Genomic DNA, 15,430 nt, shown 5'->3' on the forward strand with positions numbered 1-15,430 from the left:
CACAGTACAGCAGCAGAAACAAGAGCCCCTGTCTCAGTAAGGTGGGTGGCAAAGACCAACCCCTGGGAGTTCCCTCTGATCTGCACACACACACACACACACACACACACACACACATACACACACACACACGATGGTATACATGTGTGCACCTTCCCATTCACTATTATTTTTAAAAATTATTATTAAAAAAAAAGTATCTCCAGTTTTATAGACAAATATAGAAGACAAATCAAGCCAGGCATAGTGGTTTGTATCAATAATCTCAGCACACAGGAAGCTGGAGCAGGAGAATCGCCATGGGTTCAAGACCAGCCTGTACTACATAGTAAGTTCCAGGACAACCTGGGCTACAAGGTGAGACTTGTCTTCAAAACCCAAAATAAACAAGATTAATTAAAAAAAAAAAAAAGTATCTCAATACTCGGGATGTAGAGGCAGGGGGATCTCTGAGTTTGAGGCCAGCCTGGTCTACACAGAGAGTTCCAGAACACCTAGGACTACACAGAGAGACGCTGTCTCAAAAAGCAAGAGTGAACACTGCAGGAACTTCCTGCTAAACCACAATGGAAGCACCAACGCCGTCCCTCTGAGATTATTTCTGGAGTCTCCCCATTTTCCCTGACTCTTATACAATGGCTCCATGGACACCTACATTTGGGGAGTTGGGGCTCACAATGACTATTTTTATGTACTTTTGAGAACTGCATAAAAATCTCTGACTTATTTTTAGGATGGACAGGAAGGAGAAGAATGTTATTGACAGTTAGATGAACACAACCTAAATCTCATGCCTGGTTTCACCTCAGCTCTGTGGAGCAAACAGCACCAAAGATGCCAGGAAGAACAGTCATAATAATATAAAAATTATTGCTTAAAGTTTATGGGCAACACTTAAGACTGCTCCAATTACTCACGGGAGCCATTACAGTACACTAAATAATTTGAGTCCTTTTCAAGCCCTCATTTTATTAGTGAGTGGCTGTTAATTAGCAAAGAGCCAACATTCAAGCAGCATAAAACCATGATAGAAGGTCCAGCTATAATGTGAGGCTGAAAAGATGAAGGATTTATATGGGCCAACCTGAGATGTGGTGTGTTATGAAGCCCCATTTGTTAATTAAGGGGTTCATGCTCCTCAAAAGTGAGGAACCAGGGAGCAACGTACTGAAGTACATTTTAATTACTTTGTTTTTATTATTAAGTGATAGGCAATAAAAATTCTGCAGATGTGGAGCCAGAGAGATGGCTCAGCAGTTACGAGTATTGGTTACTCTTGCAGAGGACCTGGGTTCGTTTCCCAGAACCCAGTTTTTATAACCATCTGGAACTCCGGCTTCAGGGGATCTGACACTCTCTTCTGCCCTCCACACACACTGTACACATCCCAGGAATCACAGGCATAAAGCAGAGGCAGAAAACATCTGCACAATGATTACTAAAAGCACCACGACATCTGTTCCCACAGAACAAAACTTAGAAAAGTGAGGCAGACGGCTTCGTCAGGGCTGAGGCAGTGACTTCGCTTTGGCCTTTCTTTCTGCATGAGCCATGGGTCCTACCGCCTGCCCCAGTGTGAGCCAGGCTGCTAGGCCTTGGCCTCCACTCTGACACCTCATTTCCTTGGAAGCAGAATAGTTTCTATGAGGGTCAAGTGTGAGGGACAGGAGGACCCAAGGACTCTGGCACACAGCAAGGCTGAACCTGTTTTTACATTTCTAGATACCAAAATCACCATCCCTGGGGGCTCCAGCCTGACCCTTGGAACTCAGCGGGGAAGAGTGCCTGCTCCCTGGAGACCCTGCATAGAGCCCGTAGCCCACGACCGCCTTCACTCTGGGTACCAGCACACACTTGAGCTCCTGTGCAATGGCAGCGATCTGTTCCACACGGTCCTGGTGTGCAGCCAGGTCACTCTCAAAGGCCTCATGCTTCCGAAGTAGGGCCCGCACTTCCGTCAGGGACGCTGACTCATAATCCTTCTGCAACAAGATCTGTTCTTTGCCTGCAAAGGGGAACAGCAAGAAGCATGAGGCCAGGTCTGTTACACCAACTAATCTGGAGGCTTGAGGCAGCAGGATCACAAGTTCAAGGCCTGCCTGGGCAACTCTGTCAGACTTTGTCTCAAAATAAAAAAGGAAACAGAAGACTGCAGCTCAGTGGTAGAGGGCTTTCCTAGGATATGCAAAGGCCATAAGTTCAAGTCCCAGTATTGCCTAAATATATTAGTCAATTAAATAAGCATGAAAAGTCGAAGTCACACAGCAGCTTCCCCACACCAGGATGTGCTCAGAGAATACTGAGCTTTCAAGGAAGGATAGGAACCAGCCTGCAAGCAACAACTAGCCCCCTGGGTGCTCACAGGGGAGGTGCCCAGCAGGAAAGGTGGTGGGGTGGGAAAAGCAAGTATATTCTGCATCATTCTAAATCACAAATGTCTTCTTTCCTACCACAACACACAGTTCGATGGGAATTATTCCATGAGTCACAAGGGACGACTGAATAAAACGCTTATTCATTTAGCTGGGCACGGTGGTGCACACCTGTAATCCCAGCACCCCGGAGCCTGAGACAAGAGCCTTGTGAATTCATGTTGAGTGTGAGTGACACAGCAGGACCCTGTCTCAAAAAATGACCTATCAGCCGGGTTTTCTAGCCCCAGGTTTTCTATCTGAAAGCTACACTCTGGAGTGAAATGTGGCCCTGGTTTGCTTATTCTGACTCTAAACACTAGAGATTTCCTTCTTGGGACCTCCACTAATTCCTCCATAAGATTTTCTCTATTAATTTTTTGTTTGGACAAGGAGTTGCAGGTTGGCCTTGATCTCAGTATTTAGCCAAGGATGACCTCGAACTTCTGATCTTTTTGCTTTTACATCCTTGGTGCTGGAAATATAGGCATGTACCACTATACCCAATTTATGTGATACTGGGGATTGAATCCAGGGCTTTGTTAGTGCATCTAAGCCAGCATCTCACCAACTGAGCCACATTTCCAGCCCTCTCTGCAAGTATCTTAAACCTAGTACTGTTATGACCGGGTACCCAGATCTACATTTACTCTCTGACTAGTGACAATTTAATTCTATAAAGCAGGAAATGGAAAGCAAACGTGCACGTTGAACAATGACAACATTGCAGTTTGGCTGTGTCAGACACTGTCTGAAACATTTATCATATGAACTCACTGATGCTTCACAGAAGCCTTAGCAGGGAAACAGTTACAGTATGTCCATTCTTTGTTGTTTGTTTCTAAGATTTATTTTTTTATTTTTATTTATTTATTGGTTTTTCAAGACAGAGTTTCTCTGTGTAGTCCTGGCTGTCCTGGAACTTGTTCTGTAGACCAGGCTGGCCTTGAACGCACAGAGATCTGCCTGCCCCTGCCTCCTGAGTGCTGGGACTAAAGGCGTGCACCACCACCACCCAGCTTATTTTTAGTTTTAATTATGTGTTCAGGTATGTATGTGTCTCTGTGTGGGTGTGTGCTTGTATGTGCAGGTGCTTGTGGATGCCAGGAAAGGTCACCAGATGCCCTACAGCTGGAGTGACAAGGGTTATGAGCTCCCTGCTGTGGGTGCTGCCGGGAAAGAGCACAGCTGTAACTGCTGAACCATCTCTCCAAACCCCTGACTGTTGTGAAACAAGACCTTATTCTAGAGCCCTGTCTAGCTTTGAACTCAATGTGTAGTCCAGGCTGAGCTGGAACTCTCGAGGAACCTCCTGATTTAGCCTTCTGCTGGAATTAGAGAGATACACACCACCAAGCCCAGCAAAACTTGGATTAAATTTTTTTACAATTATTTATTTATTTATATGTATGTTGTATGTGTGTGTTTGTTGTGTGTGTGGTGAGTGCGTACACATGCCACAGCGTGTCTATGGAGGATGGAGGACAATTTGCAGGAATTGGTTCTAACTCAGGGTGTCAGGCTTGGCCGAAAGCATCTCTATCCACTGAGCCCTCTCCCGGGCCCACACTAAGATGCTGTAAAATCGGACCTGGAATCTCACGCGCTTACCATAGGCCCACGTCTCGTGCGTGGAGGCCTTCTGCCTGAACTTCTCAGCCAGGTGCTCCAAGCGCTCCAGTCTCCGAATCTCATTCAACAGCCACTCCTCGTAGCCCTTCTCAGCCTGCTCCAACCTCTGCCAGGCACCAGCAATGTCCTGAGGAATGAGAAATGTTAGAGGCCACAGGTATCACATGTGGCTCCCATGAATCTTCCAACACGTATCTGACAGTGATGTCCTCTGGCTGAATCTTTCCTTGTCTCTTCTGCACAACTAACCACCCCGCCGGTTTGGTTTCCAAATGTCTAAATCACCATGGTGGCCTTTTAAATTAGCACAGCTGTTCTTATCAGTTGCACAGACACCCCTCCAAATGTGGACCAAGTCCCACAGGGTGGAGAGGGTCAGTGGTAACGGCAGGAAGGGGAGTGCCCAAGAAGAGCTAGATGGTGTAAATTATAGAGAACCTAGGCAAGGGCAAGGTCACAAGTCTGGGAGGTGGGGAGGAGCAGAGCCGTTGCTGAAAGCCTGCAGGGCACCATCTCATGAAACCAAGAACTGCATGATGGGAGAGGGTAGAGTATCAGTAACAAATGCCCAGTTTGGTGGCACACACTGATAATCCCAGCTACTCAGGAGGCCGAGGCAGGAGGGATGTAAGTTTGAGTCCAGCCTGGGGAACTTAATGAACTCGAGGTCAGCCTACCAATTTCGTAAGACCATTTCTTAAAAGAAAGATTTGATCCCCAGCTGTCAGTCCAGAGTCCATCAAAACTTGAGGGAAAATGATTAGAAATGATAAATCTGTTCTGTCATAATTTACCAACGATGCCTAAAAGATGAACAAGAAAAAGTGAAACACAGGTCCAAAACCAAAAATGATATGATCTGTGTTTTGGAACAACGTGAATCTATCCCTGCTTACCTAATTTTGTATAAATAAAGCACTCTGGCTGCTAGTGACTCGGGCTGCAAGATTAAAAAAAGAAAGAAAGAAAGATCTGAAAAGGGATGGGGAGGTAGCTGAGAGGTGGTATGCTTGCCCTGTACATGCAAAGTCTTGGGGTTCAGCCTCGGTAATCTCTCAACCCACAAAAATGGAGTGATCGCAGGGTCATTCACTAACAGTCACACTCAGGAAGTAAAGGCCTCCTCAGGAGACCAAAGGCAGTGGGGGATGAACTGTGGCACTCACCGACACCATCTTGCCCTCGGAGGGCATGAAAGCTGGCCGGTTGCTGATCCGAAGCTTGGTCTGCAGCGTGTTGAAGTTGATCTCCAGCTGGCACTTCTCCTGCACCTTGGGGGGCTTGTGCTTACGACGGTAGTCCCGGAAGTCCTCCAGCTTCTTCTGCATGGCCTGCATGGTCTTCTCAGGTGTCCTGTTCTCTAGCCAGGGGATTGTGCGCCGAATCCATTCCAAGAGCTGTTTCCAAACATAAAAAGTGGAGCTGAAAATACTAGCAAACTGCTCCCAGTTCAAAAATAAAGGGGCCCAATGACTGGACCCAGTTCCCCTCAGGCTCCCAAAGGACTGAACATGGTCACAACTGCACTGACTTCAAGGGGGGAGACAGCTCTGTGCATGGTACAATGAACAGCAGTGTCCACCCAGGGCCACAGTGACCACCCCAATGAGACCACACACAGGTTTAACTTGAACTTCAGGTCAGCACACGAAGTCGTGTTTGACAAAAATGTGACATGTACAAGAAACACAGCAACCAGACACGAGCGGACAAATGCTGATGGAGCTTTCAAATTCTAAAAGGAAAAGCGAAATAAAGCAAAGAATGGGGTTGATACGCTCAGCAAGGAACTGGGTTGCGTGTCAAAGGTTTCATTGAAAAAAACAAGCTCAGGTCTAATGAGTTTACTCCTAGAGCATGTACTATAAGCCTGAGACAGACTCTGGGCCAGAGGAGGATTTATCATCTAGTTTTTATGAAAATCCATGAGCAATGAGTAAGTAAAAAGAGTAATGAATTCCCCAAAACGAGTATCTTCCCTTCTCCTGAGTCACCACCGGGGTCTCAGAGATGACCTGTTGGACACCTAGTCACTTATATACTTTTTCTTTGAGATTTTACTTTTTATGTGTATGAGTGCTTTGCCCGCAGGTGTGTCTGTGCATCACATGCCTTCAAAGGCCAGAAGTGGGTTCAAGTGCCCCTGGAACTGGAGCTACAGACAGTTCAAACTGCATTCAAACCCAGGCTGAGGAAGAACAGCCAGGTTCTTAACTTCTGAACCATCTCCCCAGCCCCCCTTTTATTTTATTTACTTATTTTTTTAATTTACTCATATGTGTACTGATCCCTTGGAAAGTGTCAGCAGACTAGAATAAAAACTAGTTACAATGATGATGCCACCATTCTCACAAGAGTAAACGAAAAACTTGCAGATTGAATATGAATGTCCCTCACAGGCTTATGTGTCTGGACACTTGCTGCCCAGCAGGTGGCGCTGTTCAGGAAAGTGTTAGGAGGAAGCCGCTCACTGGAAGAAGTGAATCACTGGAAGCAGACTCTGTGGTTTTCACAGTCCGGCCTTCCTTCCTGTTCTCTCTCTCTGCTTTTTTTTTTTTTTTTTTCCCCAGACAAGGTTGCTCTGTGTAGTTTTGGTGCCTGTCCTGGTCTATAGACCAGGCTGGCCTCAAACTCACAGAGATCCGCCTGGCTCTGCCTCCCAGGTGCTGGGATGAAAGATGTGTGTGCCACTACCGCCTGGCTATCTCTCTCTGCTTCTTGACTGTAGATGCAATGTGACCAGCTCACCTCAGGATTCTGTTGCCATGCCTCCTTTTCCAAGGGGACAATAGTCCCCTTGGAACTTTGAGTCAGAATAAACCATTTCTCCTGTAAGTTACTTTTGTAAGGTTTTTTTTTTTTTAAGGTGTTTTTTTTTTCTTTTATCACAGCAATGAGAGCAAAATTAAGTTAATGATGTGACAAGTAAGAAAATTCCTGACAATTAACCATCTTCCTGTGATGAACATACGAAACTCTTGAAGTATGAGACTGGCCTTACTGCCAACAAATTTGATTTTTTTCCACAGCAATAATAACAAAAAATTACAAAAGGAAAAAGCGTAGTGGGAATCAAACAACTAAAATTTCCTCGTATCAGCAGCATGAAGGTATCCAGTTCGTTTACTTTGATTGAATCATCATCAAATGCCCATTTGGGAAGATTAAACCCACTTAGGCTGGTAATTTTCATAGCACAGACTAATATCAGGTCAATCAAGTTAAGGTAAAAATTATTTAGTCTTGTATTTATTTTTGTTTTCTTTTTTAACCTTTTAAACTATTTTTAAAATGTTGTTTAAGTTATCTGGTCTTGAATATGGCTCTTTACTTGAGTTCTGTCTCTGAGGACACAGCTCTGGGGCCCCTCGGCCTTGGCTTGTGTCACCAAAAGGAACACAGAAGCACAACAAAGATGCCTTGGTACCCTCTCTGCTATGATAAGGACAAAAAAAAAAAAAACCCTGTAAAAGCATTGCTCAAATCAAGAATTAGGACGGAGAGCCACAGAAATGCATCCCTGAGGCTCTAAGGTTCTGGAAGGTGACCTCAGATCCCACTCTGGGCCTGTGTACACCCACACACATCACACCTCCTCTCCCAAAAAGATTATGCAAACTCCTTTCACATGGGGTCACAGTGCTGAATAGGGCTCTTGACACAAAGAGCATCCTACATGATGTCAGTAGCCCACAAGCCAGGGGGAAAAAAAACAAGGTACATGATGTTGCCTTGAGGGTCTGACCTTGCAGGGGCAGAGCTAAGACTAGAGTCCCCTTCCTACCACCTCCAAACATGCAGACTACGGCTAAGCTTTGCAGTCTTTGCGAAGACCATGGGGGTTGTGTGTGTGTGGGGGGGGGAGGGGCGCATTGTCACTAGGCGTGTTGCTACAGGATAAGCAACCTCTGAGCCCAGGTGTGCTTTCTGCTTTCACTCTCTCTGGGATGAAGAGTACAAAAATAAACATGGACAATCCGTTGGCAGTCTCTGCCTCACCCCTGGCTGCAGGTGGACAGAGCTGGGGCCACCCATTTCCTTTACCTCACTCGCTAGCCTCTCATATTCTTCCATCAGTCTCTCATTCTCTTGATTCACAGCAAGAACCTTACATATCCTGTTAGCCGCTGTCTCGGCCTGCAAAACACAATAGGTAAACAGGATGGCTGGTCGACAAGGGTACGCGTGCAAACACACAGAAAGCAGGACGTGGTCGGGCAAGGCAGGCTGAAGGAGATGGTGTGTTGAAAATGGTGCAGTCTGGGTCAGGGTTGGGGGGGGGAGAGCGGATGAATCAGTTCACACCTTTTTTAGTTTTCACACAGACTTACAGGGCAGGCTGAATACACTGTAGGGAATAACGGGGAGATATCATTAGTCTAAAGCACAAGCTTTATAAAACATTGAGCAAGTTAGTAACAGAAATATGTGGGTCAAAGGACACCAAGATCTCAGGTCCCTGACTGTCCACCTAAATGCTCCTGAATGCTGACCCTGTCTCTACGGGGTGGGATGACACTGGCTTCAGAACTCAGAGCTGAAGTGATTGGGTCCTGGTTACCATGTCATTGACCTTGAATCCATGGAAAGACAGCTCTTTTCAGGAACAGGTAGAACTTTCTAGATAGGATACTACACGTTTGCCTTAAGATGTTGTTTGATCCATTGTTTAATCTACAAGAGGAATCATGGAAGCAATAAATAGTTCTCTGTCATCATCTTGAAGGGAACTTGGGTCACATGTCTCATAATATGCTCCTCCAATGAATCAAGAAGAGGTATGTGCCTGTCCTAAAGCAGGGGTGTCCAACTCATGGCCCATGTGCCACACGTAACCAGGATAGCAATGAATGTATCCCAACATCATGTTGTAAACTCTTCAGATTTGTTTTTAGACAGTTTTACTATGCAGCTCTGGCTGCCCTGGAACTCAATATGTAGATCAGGCTGGCCTCAAACTTACAGAAATCAGCCTGCCTCTGCCTCCTAAGTGGTGAAATTAAAGGAGTGTACCCCCATAGATGGCTTTATTTATTGTTGTTTGCTGTTACATTTTACTTTGTGTGTGTGTGTGTGTGTGTGTGTATGTACATGTACAGAGACTGTGCATAAGTGTGTGTGTGTGTACATGTACAGAGACTGTGCACAAGTACGTACAGATATATGTGTACCAAGGCACATATGTGGATACCAGAGGACAACTTGTAGTGTCTTCTCTCTTTCTACCATGCGGGTCCCAGGGATTGAACTCAGGTTGTCAGGCTTGGCAGCAAATACCTTTCCCACTGAGCCATCTCATCAATCCTACTTGAAAAAAACTGTGTGTGTGTAGCTCAATTGCATGGTTCTTGAGTGTGGACTTTGTAGGTGACAACATAATGTTGCAATGTCAGGCAAAGTAAATATAGGCATGCTTTTGCAACCTTTGGGCGACAGGCTGGACACCCCTGTGCCGCCCAAGACAATCCATCTTTGTCCAATGTGGCCCAGAGAAGCTAACCAACTGGATACTTTCCCAAAGCCTGGCTTCTAGAACCCTGATTCTCCTGACCACGCTGATTCCAATTACCCTCACCTCTCCACGGTGGCCTTTACAGAGGGAAGAAACAAGGTACACTTTGCCCATCCAGTCCTTACGGGTTGCCCATGTAAACGGCACAGGTGAATCTGCAGCAGGTGGATGACTGTTCTCTCACAGTGTCCCTCAGACTGTTCTGAGGTATGTGAATGCTTCTGGGGTTGTAACCTTTCTATCCCTTTGACTAAAAATACAATTAGTCTTGAATGATGGAGCAAACCACTAAATAGCGGTCATTTCCAGGCCAATGAGAACAAACAGCATGGGATAAGTCTTCATGTCTCCTAGTCACCTTCCCTTGCCACTTGATGCATGCAGAGCACTCTCCGAGGCACTCTGCGCCCCAGAATGGACAAATGTTTCTAACAAATTTCTAACAAAGTAGAAGAAATATCTTAGAAGGGGAAAGAGTAGAGAAAAACACTTTGGTTATTGTCTAAAGTTAAAAAAAAAAATGACTTGTAGTTTGGAACTTGCTGTGTTAGGTTGTTATGAAACACTGAGATTCCGAGGTCAGATGTGAAGCACACAGACACACACCCAGAAACACACGCGCGCGCGCACACGGAAGAGCAGCGCAGGCCGCTGCGTGCACAAGGGAGGAGTACCTGCTCCGCTCCCGCGAAAGCATGGTAGAAGCAGGAAACGTAAGTCATGATGGCTCTTTCATCGGGTTTGGGAGTGTTGACAATGTCTGAGGGGGCAAAAATAACACGGGACACAGACACACACAGGCGAAGAGGAGAAACCACGGTGAACGGAGGGAGGAACTGATCAGCTTACACGACCACTTTGCTTCGCATTTCATGGGCCCACGACCCGGAACCTCGGGGCAGCTGGACAGCATTCAAATGACCCCAGAATAGGAATTTGGGGATTACTTTTTTTTTACCCATTTATTCAGTATATGAATGTGTGTGTGGTTGGAGTGTGTGTGTGTGTGTGTGTGTGTGTGTGTGTGTCTACACACATATTCCATGGAATGCATGCCCCATGCACACATTCTATGGAATGCATAGAGGTCAGAGGACAACTCTTGAGAGTCAGTTCTCTCCTTCCACCAGGTGGAGCCCAGGGACCAAAGTCAGGTCATCAGGCTTGCTGGGAAATGCCTTTATCCACTCAGTCATCTTGCCAGTCCTGGAAACTGGATATTTTAATGGTCCAATTGAGGGCTTGTGCCCTGCATCCTTCCATGGGCTTTTGAAAGTATATATAGCATGTTAACATGGGGCATGTTAACATGGGGGTTCATACGGCATCTATCAGGATCATTACCCCATTTTTGTTAGTCTTGTTTGTGACTCTCCAAACCTTGGCTCTGAGGAAGACAGGTTACTTTGAAAGATGCTAGAGACACAGCAGGGCTGTCCTACTTCCCAGTCCCACCCTCGCAGGCCTGGGAGCTCTCTGCTCTGGAAACCACCCTGAGAGAGAGGTGGAACTCATTGTGTGTGTGGTTGCCGGAGGTGGGTTGTCTTTAACACCTTCGAAACATACTTACCTTCCCACAAAGAGTAAGGAAACATCTAAAGAAGGGGGCAAACACGGCTGTGCTTATTGCTACCATTTGTATTAGCTGCGGCAGACCATGCAGAAGAGAAACAGAACCTGGTGACCACACATGCTTTCCTCCTATGATATCATTTTTGGTGAGTGCTTTTTTACCTGTCCATAGATGTGGTTGGGCCAATGCACACAGGGAGATAAAATGATACCCTGTCATTCTTTACAGTGAAACTCTGACTTTGAGTTTTCTGAAGCTGTGAGTAGAAAGAATGTGGGATCCTCTAAGCCTATGGAACCTTCTGGAAAACAACATGACCAGCATTCGAGCAGAAAGTTTCAAAGAAAACTAGACTATAAAAGACCAAGGGCTGCTTCCTCAGAACCAGACTGTCTCCCTGTTGAGGAGAGGGGGCCAGGAAGGGTGAGGGGGACACAGAAGGTGACGGAGTGGTGACGCGTTCCACATCCTCCCCTCTGTGCACCAGCAAAGGCACGATAGTAACAGGACTCGTGAGTTACGGCTCTGTCATCCGGGAGGGTCTGCCAGTGTATACTAAATCTGTGTGGAGAATAGAGGGCTAAGCGCTTGGATGCTCCAACAGCAGGCTTCTGATAAGCACTTCCTCTGGGAGGTCTCAGAGAGAGCCCGCCCCACCACGCAGTGGCTGTCTGAGTCTGGCTCAAATCACAGAAGTCACACTTGCAGTCTCTGTTCTGAGAGCTTGTGAGAACCGCCAAGAGAAAGAAAAAGACTGCAGAGAGGAGAGAGAGTTCGGTAGGTCCAGAAAAGCCCAAGTTACAAGAAAGCACATGAGGCTCCTAGAACTCTAGCACATTCACGGGCTTTCTGTGACCTGGAGGGCTGAGGTCAACAAGATCCCTTCTATGGGTCTACAAGACGCATGTGTGCTCACAGATCTAAACTCAGAGCACACCTCCAAACAGGTTCGAGGTGGATACAATTTTTACCAGTGGTAGAAAGTATGGTAGGCAGGATGAGAAGAATGCTCCCAGTTTCCACTTGGAGGGAAGTTCATGGCTCAGGAGGTCAGTTAGCCTTCATGATAGCCCACATGTGGATTCAGAGACCAACACAAATATCCCAGGATGAGAGTGACAAGAGCGGGTGGAAATCAAGGCCTTGCCGGGAGTCAGGGCTAAGCTGGCAGCAGGAGATGTGGGCCCGTCAGCACAGCGAACGAGCGGAGGAAAGGCTACCAAATTCTGTGGTGAGAACAGGGCTGAGAGCAGACCACAGCACCCCTCTGGTAACACAAGATAATCCGCAGTGGTTACATCCCGGCTCGCTCTGCACCCAACACCATCACAATCCCAACCGTCACAAGATTCCTGCCCAACTCTTCTACAGCTATGGTTAATGCGGTGTATAAACATTACGGATCATTAAAGGAGAAGACAAAGGAATAGTCAGGCAGAAGAGCACATGCCTGTAACCCCATGTGGTGTTTGAAAGAAAATGGCCCCCAAAGGGAGTGGCACAATTAGGAGGCGTGGCTTTGTTGAAGTGGGCGTGGCTTTGTTGAAGCGGGCGTGGTTTTGTTGAAGTGGGTGTGGCTTTGTTGAAGTGGGTGTGGCTTTGTTAGAGGAAGTGTGTCATTTGGGGGTAGGCTTCGAGTTCTATGTTCAAGCTACTCCCAGTGTCACAGTGGGCTTCCTGTTGCCTTCTGATCAAGATGTCACCAGCACCCTGTCTGCCTGCACACCACCATGCTCCCCACCATGATGATGATGGACTGATCCTCTGAAACTGTAAGCCGCCACCTCAATTAAATGTTTTCCTTTATAAGAGTTGCCGTGGTCATGGTGTCTCTTCACAGTAATAGGAACCCTAAGACACCCCAGAACTTGGGAGGCTGAGGCAGGGTGTTGCCTCTGGTTCTGGGCTAGCCTGGGTTATATAGTGGATTCAAGGTCAACTTGGAATGTATAGAAAGACCTTGCTCAGAGAACCGGAAGTAAAGGAGAGAGGGAGCCAGGGAAAGGAGGGGAGAAGAAAAGAAGGAGAAAGTAGTGGGAGAAAGGGAGGAGGAAATGATACAAGTGCTAAAGCATGCCTGCAGCCAGATGACAAAGTGAAGGATAACTGCATACCCAGGCAGGACCCGGAGACTAAGGGGAACCAGAACGGAGGAGATCGTGAGTAGTGCCGGGGCAGTAATGGTGATCCTGCTACAGCCATGAATGTGCATTTGAAAGCAACCCTGGCCCTTCCACTCGGGACAGGCATTCAAGAGGCATTAATGAGCAGAGAGATGAACGTATTTATCCACGTTGGATATTAATTCAAGAGTTCTTGGTGGTTAGTTTACCACATGGAAGAGTCCATGGGGAGACGACATGAATACAAATTCAGTTAGGAGAGGAAGCTGGAAGGGGGCATTTCTATGTTCCTGTTCTGCATTCTCCCTCTAGAGAGCCTGGCAGGAAGCACAGGAAGGCTTCCTTCTCTCTGTGTTCTGAGTACTTGTGAGAACCACCAAGGAGTTCAAGTGTTAGCACCGGCATGGGGTGTGGATTAGAGTATTGCTAACTGAGAAGCTGCTGCCATGGTCTGGACGGCTGAGCCAGCAGCTGTGCCTGGACCTCCTGCAGAAGGATCACCCCAGAGCGGAGGGAGTGAAGAGGAACTGAGGCTGGAGTACACAGAGCACTTAGCCCAGCAGGTGTCCTTACACCACAAGGACAGGTGGAGGCAGACTCCAAGAGAAGGCAGTCCTGGACCAATGCTGCCACAGGGTGAGGAGTCTGGGGCTCTCAAGCCCCCAAAGGTAGAGAAAGATCTTTTCCCCTCAGCCTCTGGCCTGACCAACACTCCGAGTCCAGACAGAGCTGTGGGGAGAAAGGAGCTTTAAGCCACCCAGCTTGTGGTTGTTCGGCGCTAAGAGAACTGACTGATGACTAATTAGAATTCCCATGATGGAATAATGGCACTAACAACAACAAAGCAAAAAAACAAAGTCAGAGCCACAGAGGGCAGGAGCTTACACAGCTCAGGATCCCACAGTTCCCAGCAGACAGGAACTGGCTCACAGTAAGTGTTCAGTACACGTCTGCTGAGGGATAACTGCTCACGGATAAATGAAATGAATGCATCCTCTCCAAATGCCTGTGCTTTCAACAGTGGGCCGCAGGTACAACCCGCATGAATTTGCCGCTCCAAAGGGACAAGAGAAGTATATGAAACAAGTCCCCAAAAGGGGAACTGGCAAACTGCAAACTATACAAAAGTCCTCCCAGGTCTGTCAACATTGAATTTCATTTAGATAAATTCAAAACAAAACGTGAAAGTTTGGTTAGTACACTGAGGGCCAAATGGTCCATATTTTAAATTCTGTTCCACAGCTTTTAGCTGGGAAGACTTGTTTTCTCTTAAGTGCTAAATCTCACAAAGGGATTTATCTGCTAAATGTATCTCTCCACAGGGAAGAGAAAAGCATCTGCTACTGAAAACAAAACACAACACAGAAAGTCTTTTTAAAAAACAGCAAACCAACAAAGCCTGCTGTGTGGACTTAGAATCTCAGTTACTGGAGAGGCTGAGACAGGAGGATCGAAAGACCTGGCTGGACTGTGGGGTGAGGTGAGTTCAAGGTTAGCCGGGGTAACCTAATGAGACTTGAGACCCTGACTCAAAACTAGAAAGTAAAAGGAGGGCTGGGAATACAGCTCAGTGGTAGAGTGCGTGCATAGATATACAGGGCCCTGAACCCAATCTCCAGTACTGTAGCACTGTCTATGTGATCTGTAGAAATATGTAGTATGTATAAACATGTACATACATACTACATATTTATACACACCTGGGATATGTATACATATTTTTGACAGTGTGTATATGTATGTATCTGTACACACACACACACACACACACACACACACACACACACACACACCCCTATCTAGATCTCAATCTATTTACCAAAGCATTCTGTTTTTGTTTGTTTGTTTGTTTTTGAGACAGGGTTTCTCTGTGTAGCTCTGGCTGTCCTGGAACTCACTCTGTAGACCAGGCTGGCCTCAGAATCACAGAGATCCGTTTCCTCTGCCTCCCGAGTGCTGGCATTAAAGGTGTGTGCCACCACCACCTGGCTTACATTCTAGTTCTTATCTAAAGCTGAAATTTTTGTCAAATCCTGCTTCTACAGTTCTGTTGGCCCATTTTTAGCAAGATCATGTATGAGCAAGATAGACACAGAACTCTAATACTCATGTGTGGAGGGACAGAGCTTTGTTGGAATCCTAAGTACTTCAGATGTAACATGGCTATAGCTTACAAAGC

General features: G+C 46.6%; 1 protein-coding gene across 1 annotated transcript in view; it reads right to left on the reverse strand.

The window, feature by feature from the left end:
• The window catches only part of Actn2 (actinin alpha 2), a 72,013-nt gene that overhangs the window by 16,192 nt on the left and 40,391 nt on the right, over positions 1-15,430 (reverse strand). Inside the window, exons 8-12 of the mRNA XM_006980163.3 lie at positions 10,230-10,315; positions 8,088-8,180; positions 5,210-5,440; positions 4,023-4,170; positions 1,855-2,005 (exon numbers count right to left, since the gene is read on the reverse strand). Of these exons, the coding sequence (XP_006980225.1) occupies positions 1,855-2,005; positions 4,023-4,170; positions 5,210-5,440; positions 8,088-8,180; positions 10,230-10,315 (709 nt within the window). The remainder of the gene's footprint in view (positions 1-1,854; positions 2,006-4,022; positions 4,171-5,209; positions 5,441-8,087; positions 8,181-10,229; positions 10,316-15,430) is intronic.

This window comes from Peromyscus maniculatus, chromosome 5 (genome assembly GCF_049852395.1).
Source record: "Peromyscus maniculatus bairdii isolate BWxNUB_F1_BW_parent chromosome 5, HU_Pman_BW_mat_3.1, whole genome shotgun sequence".
NCBI lineage: Eukaryota > Metazoa > Chordata > Mammalia > Rodentia > Cricetidae > Peromyscus > Peromyscus maniculatus.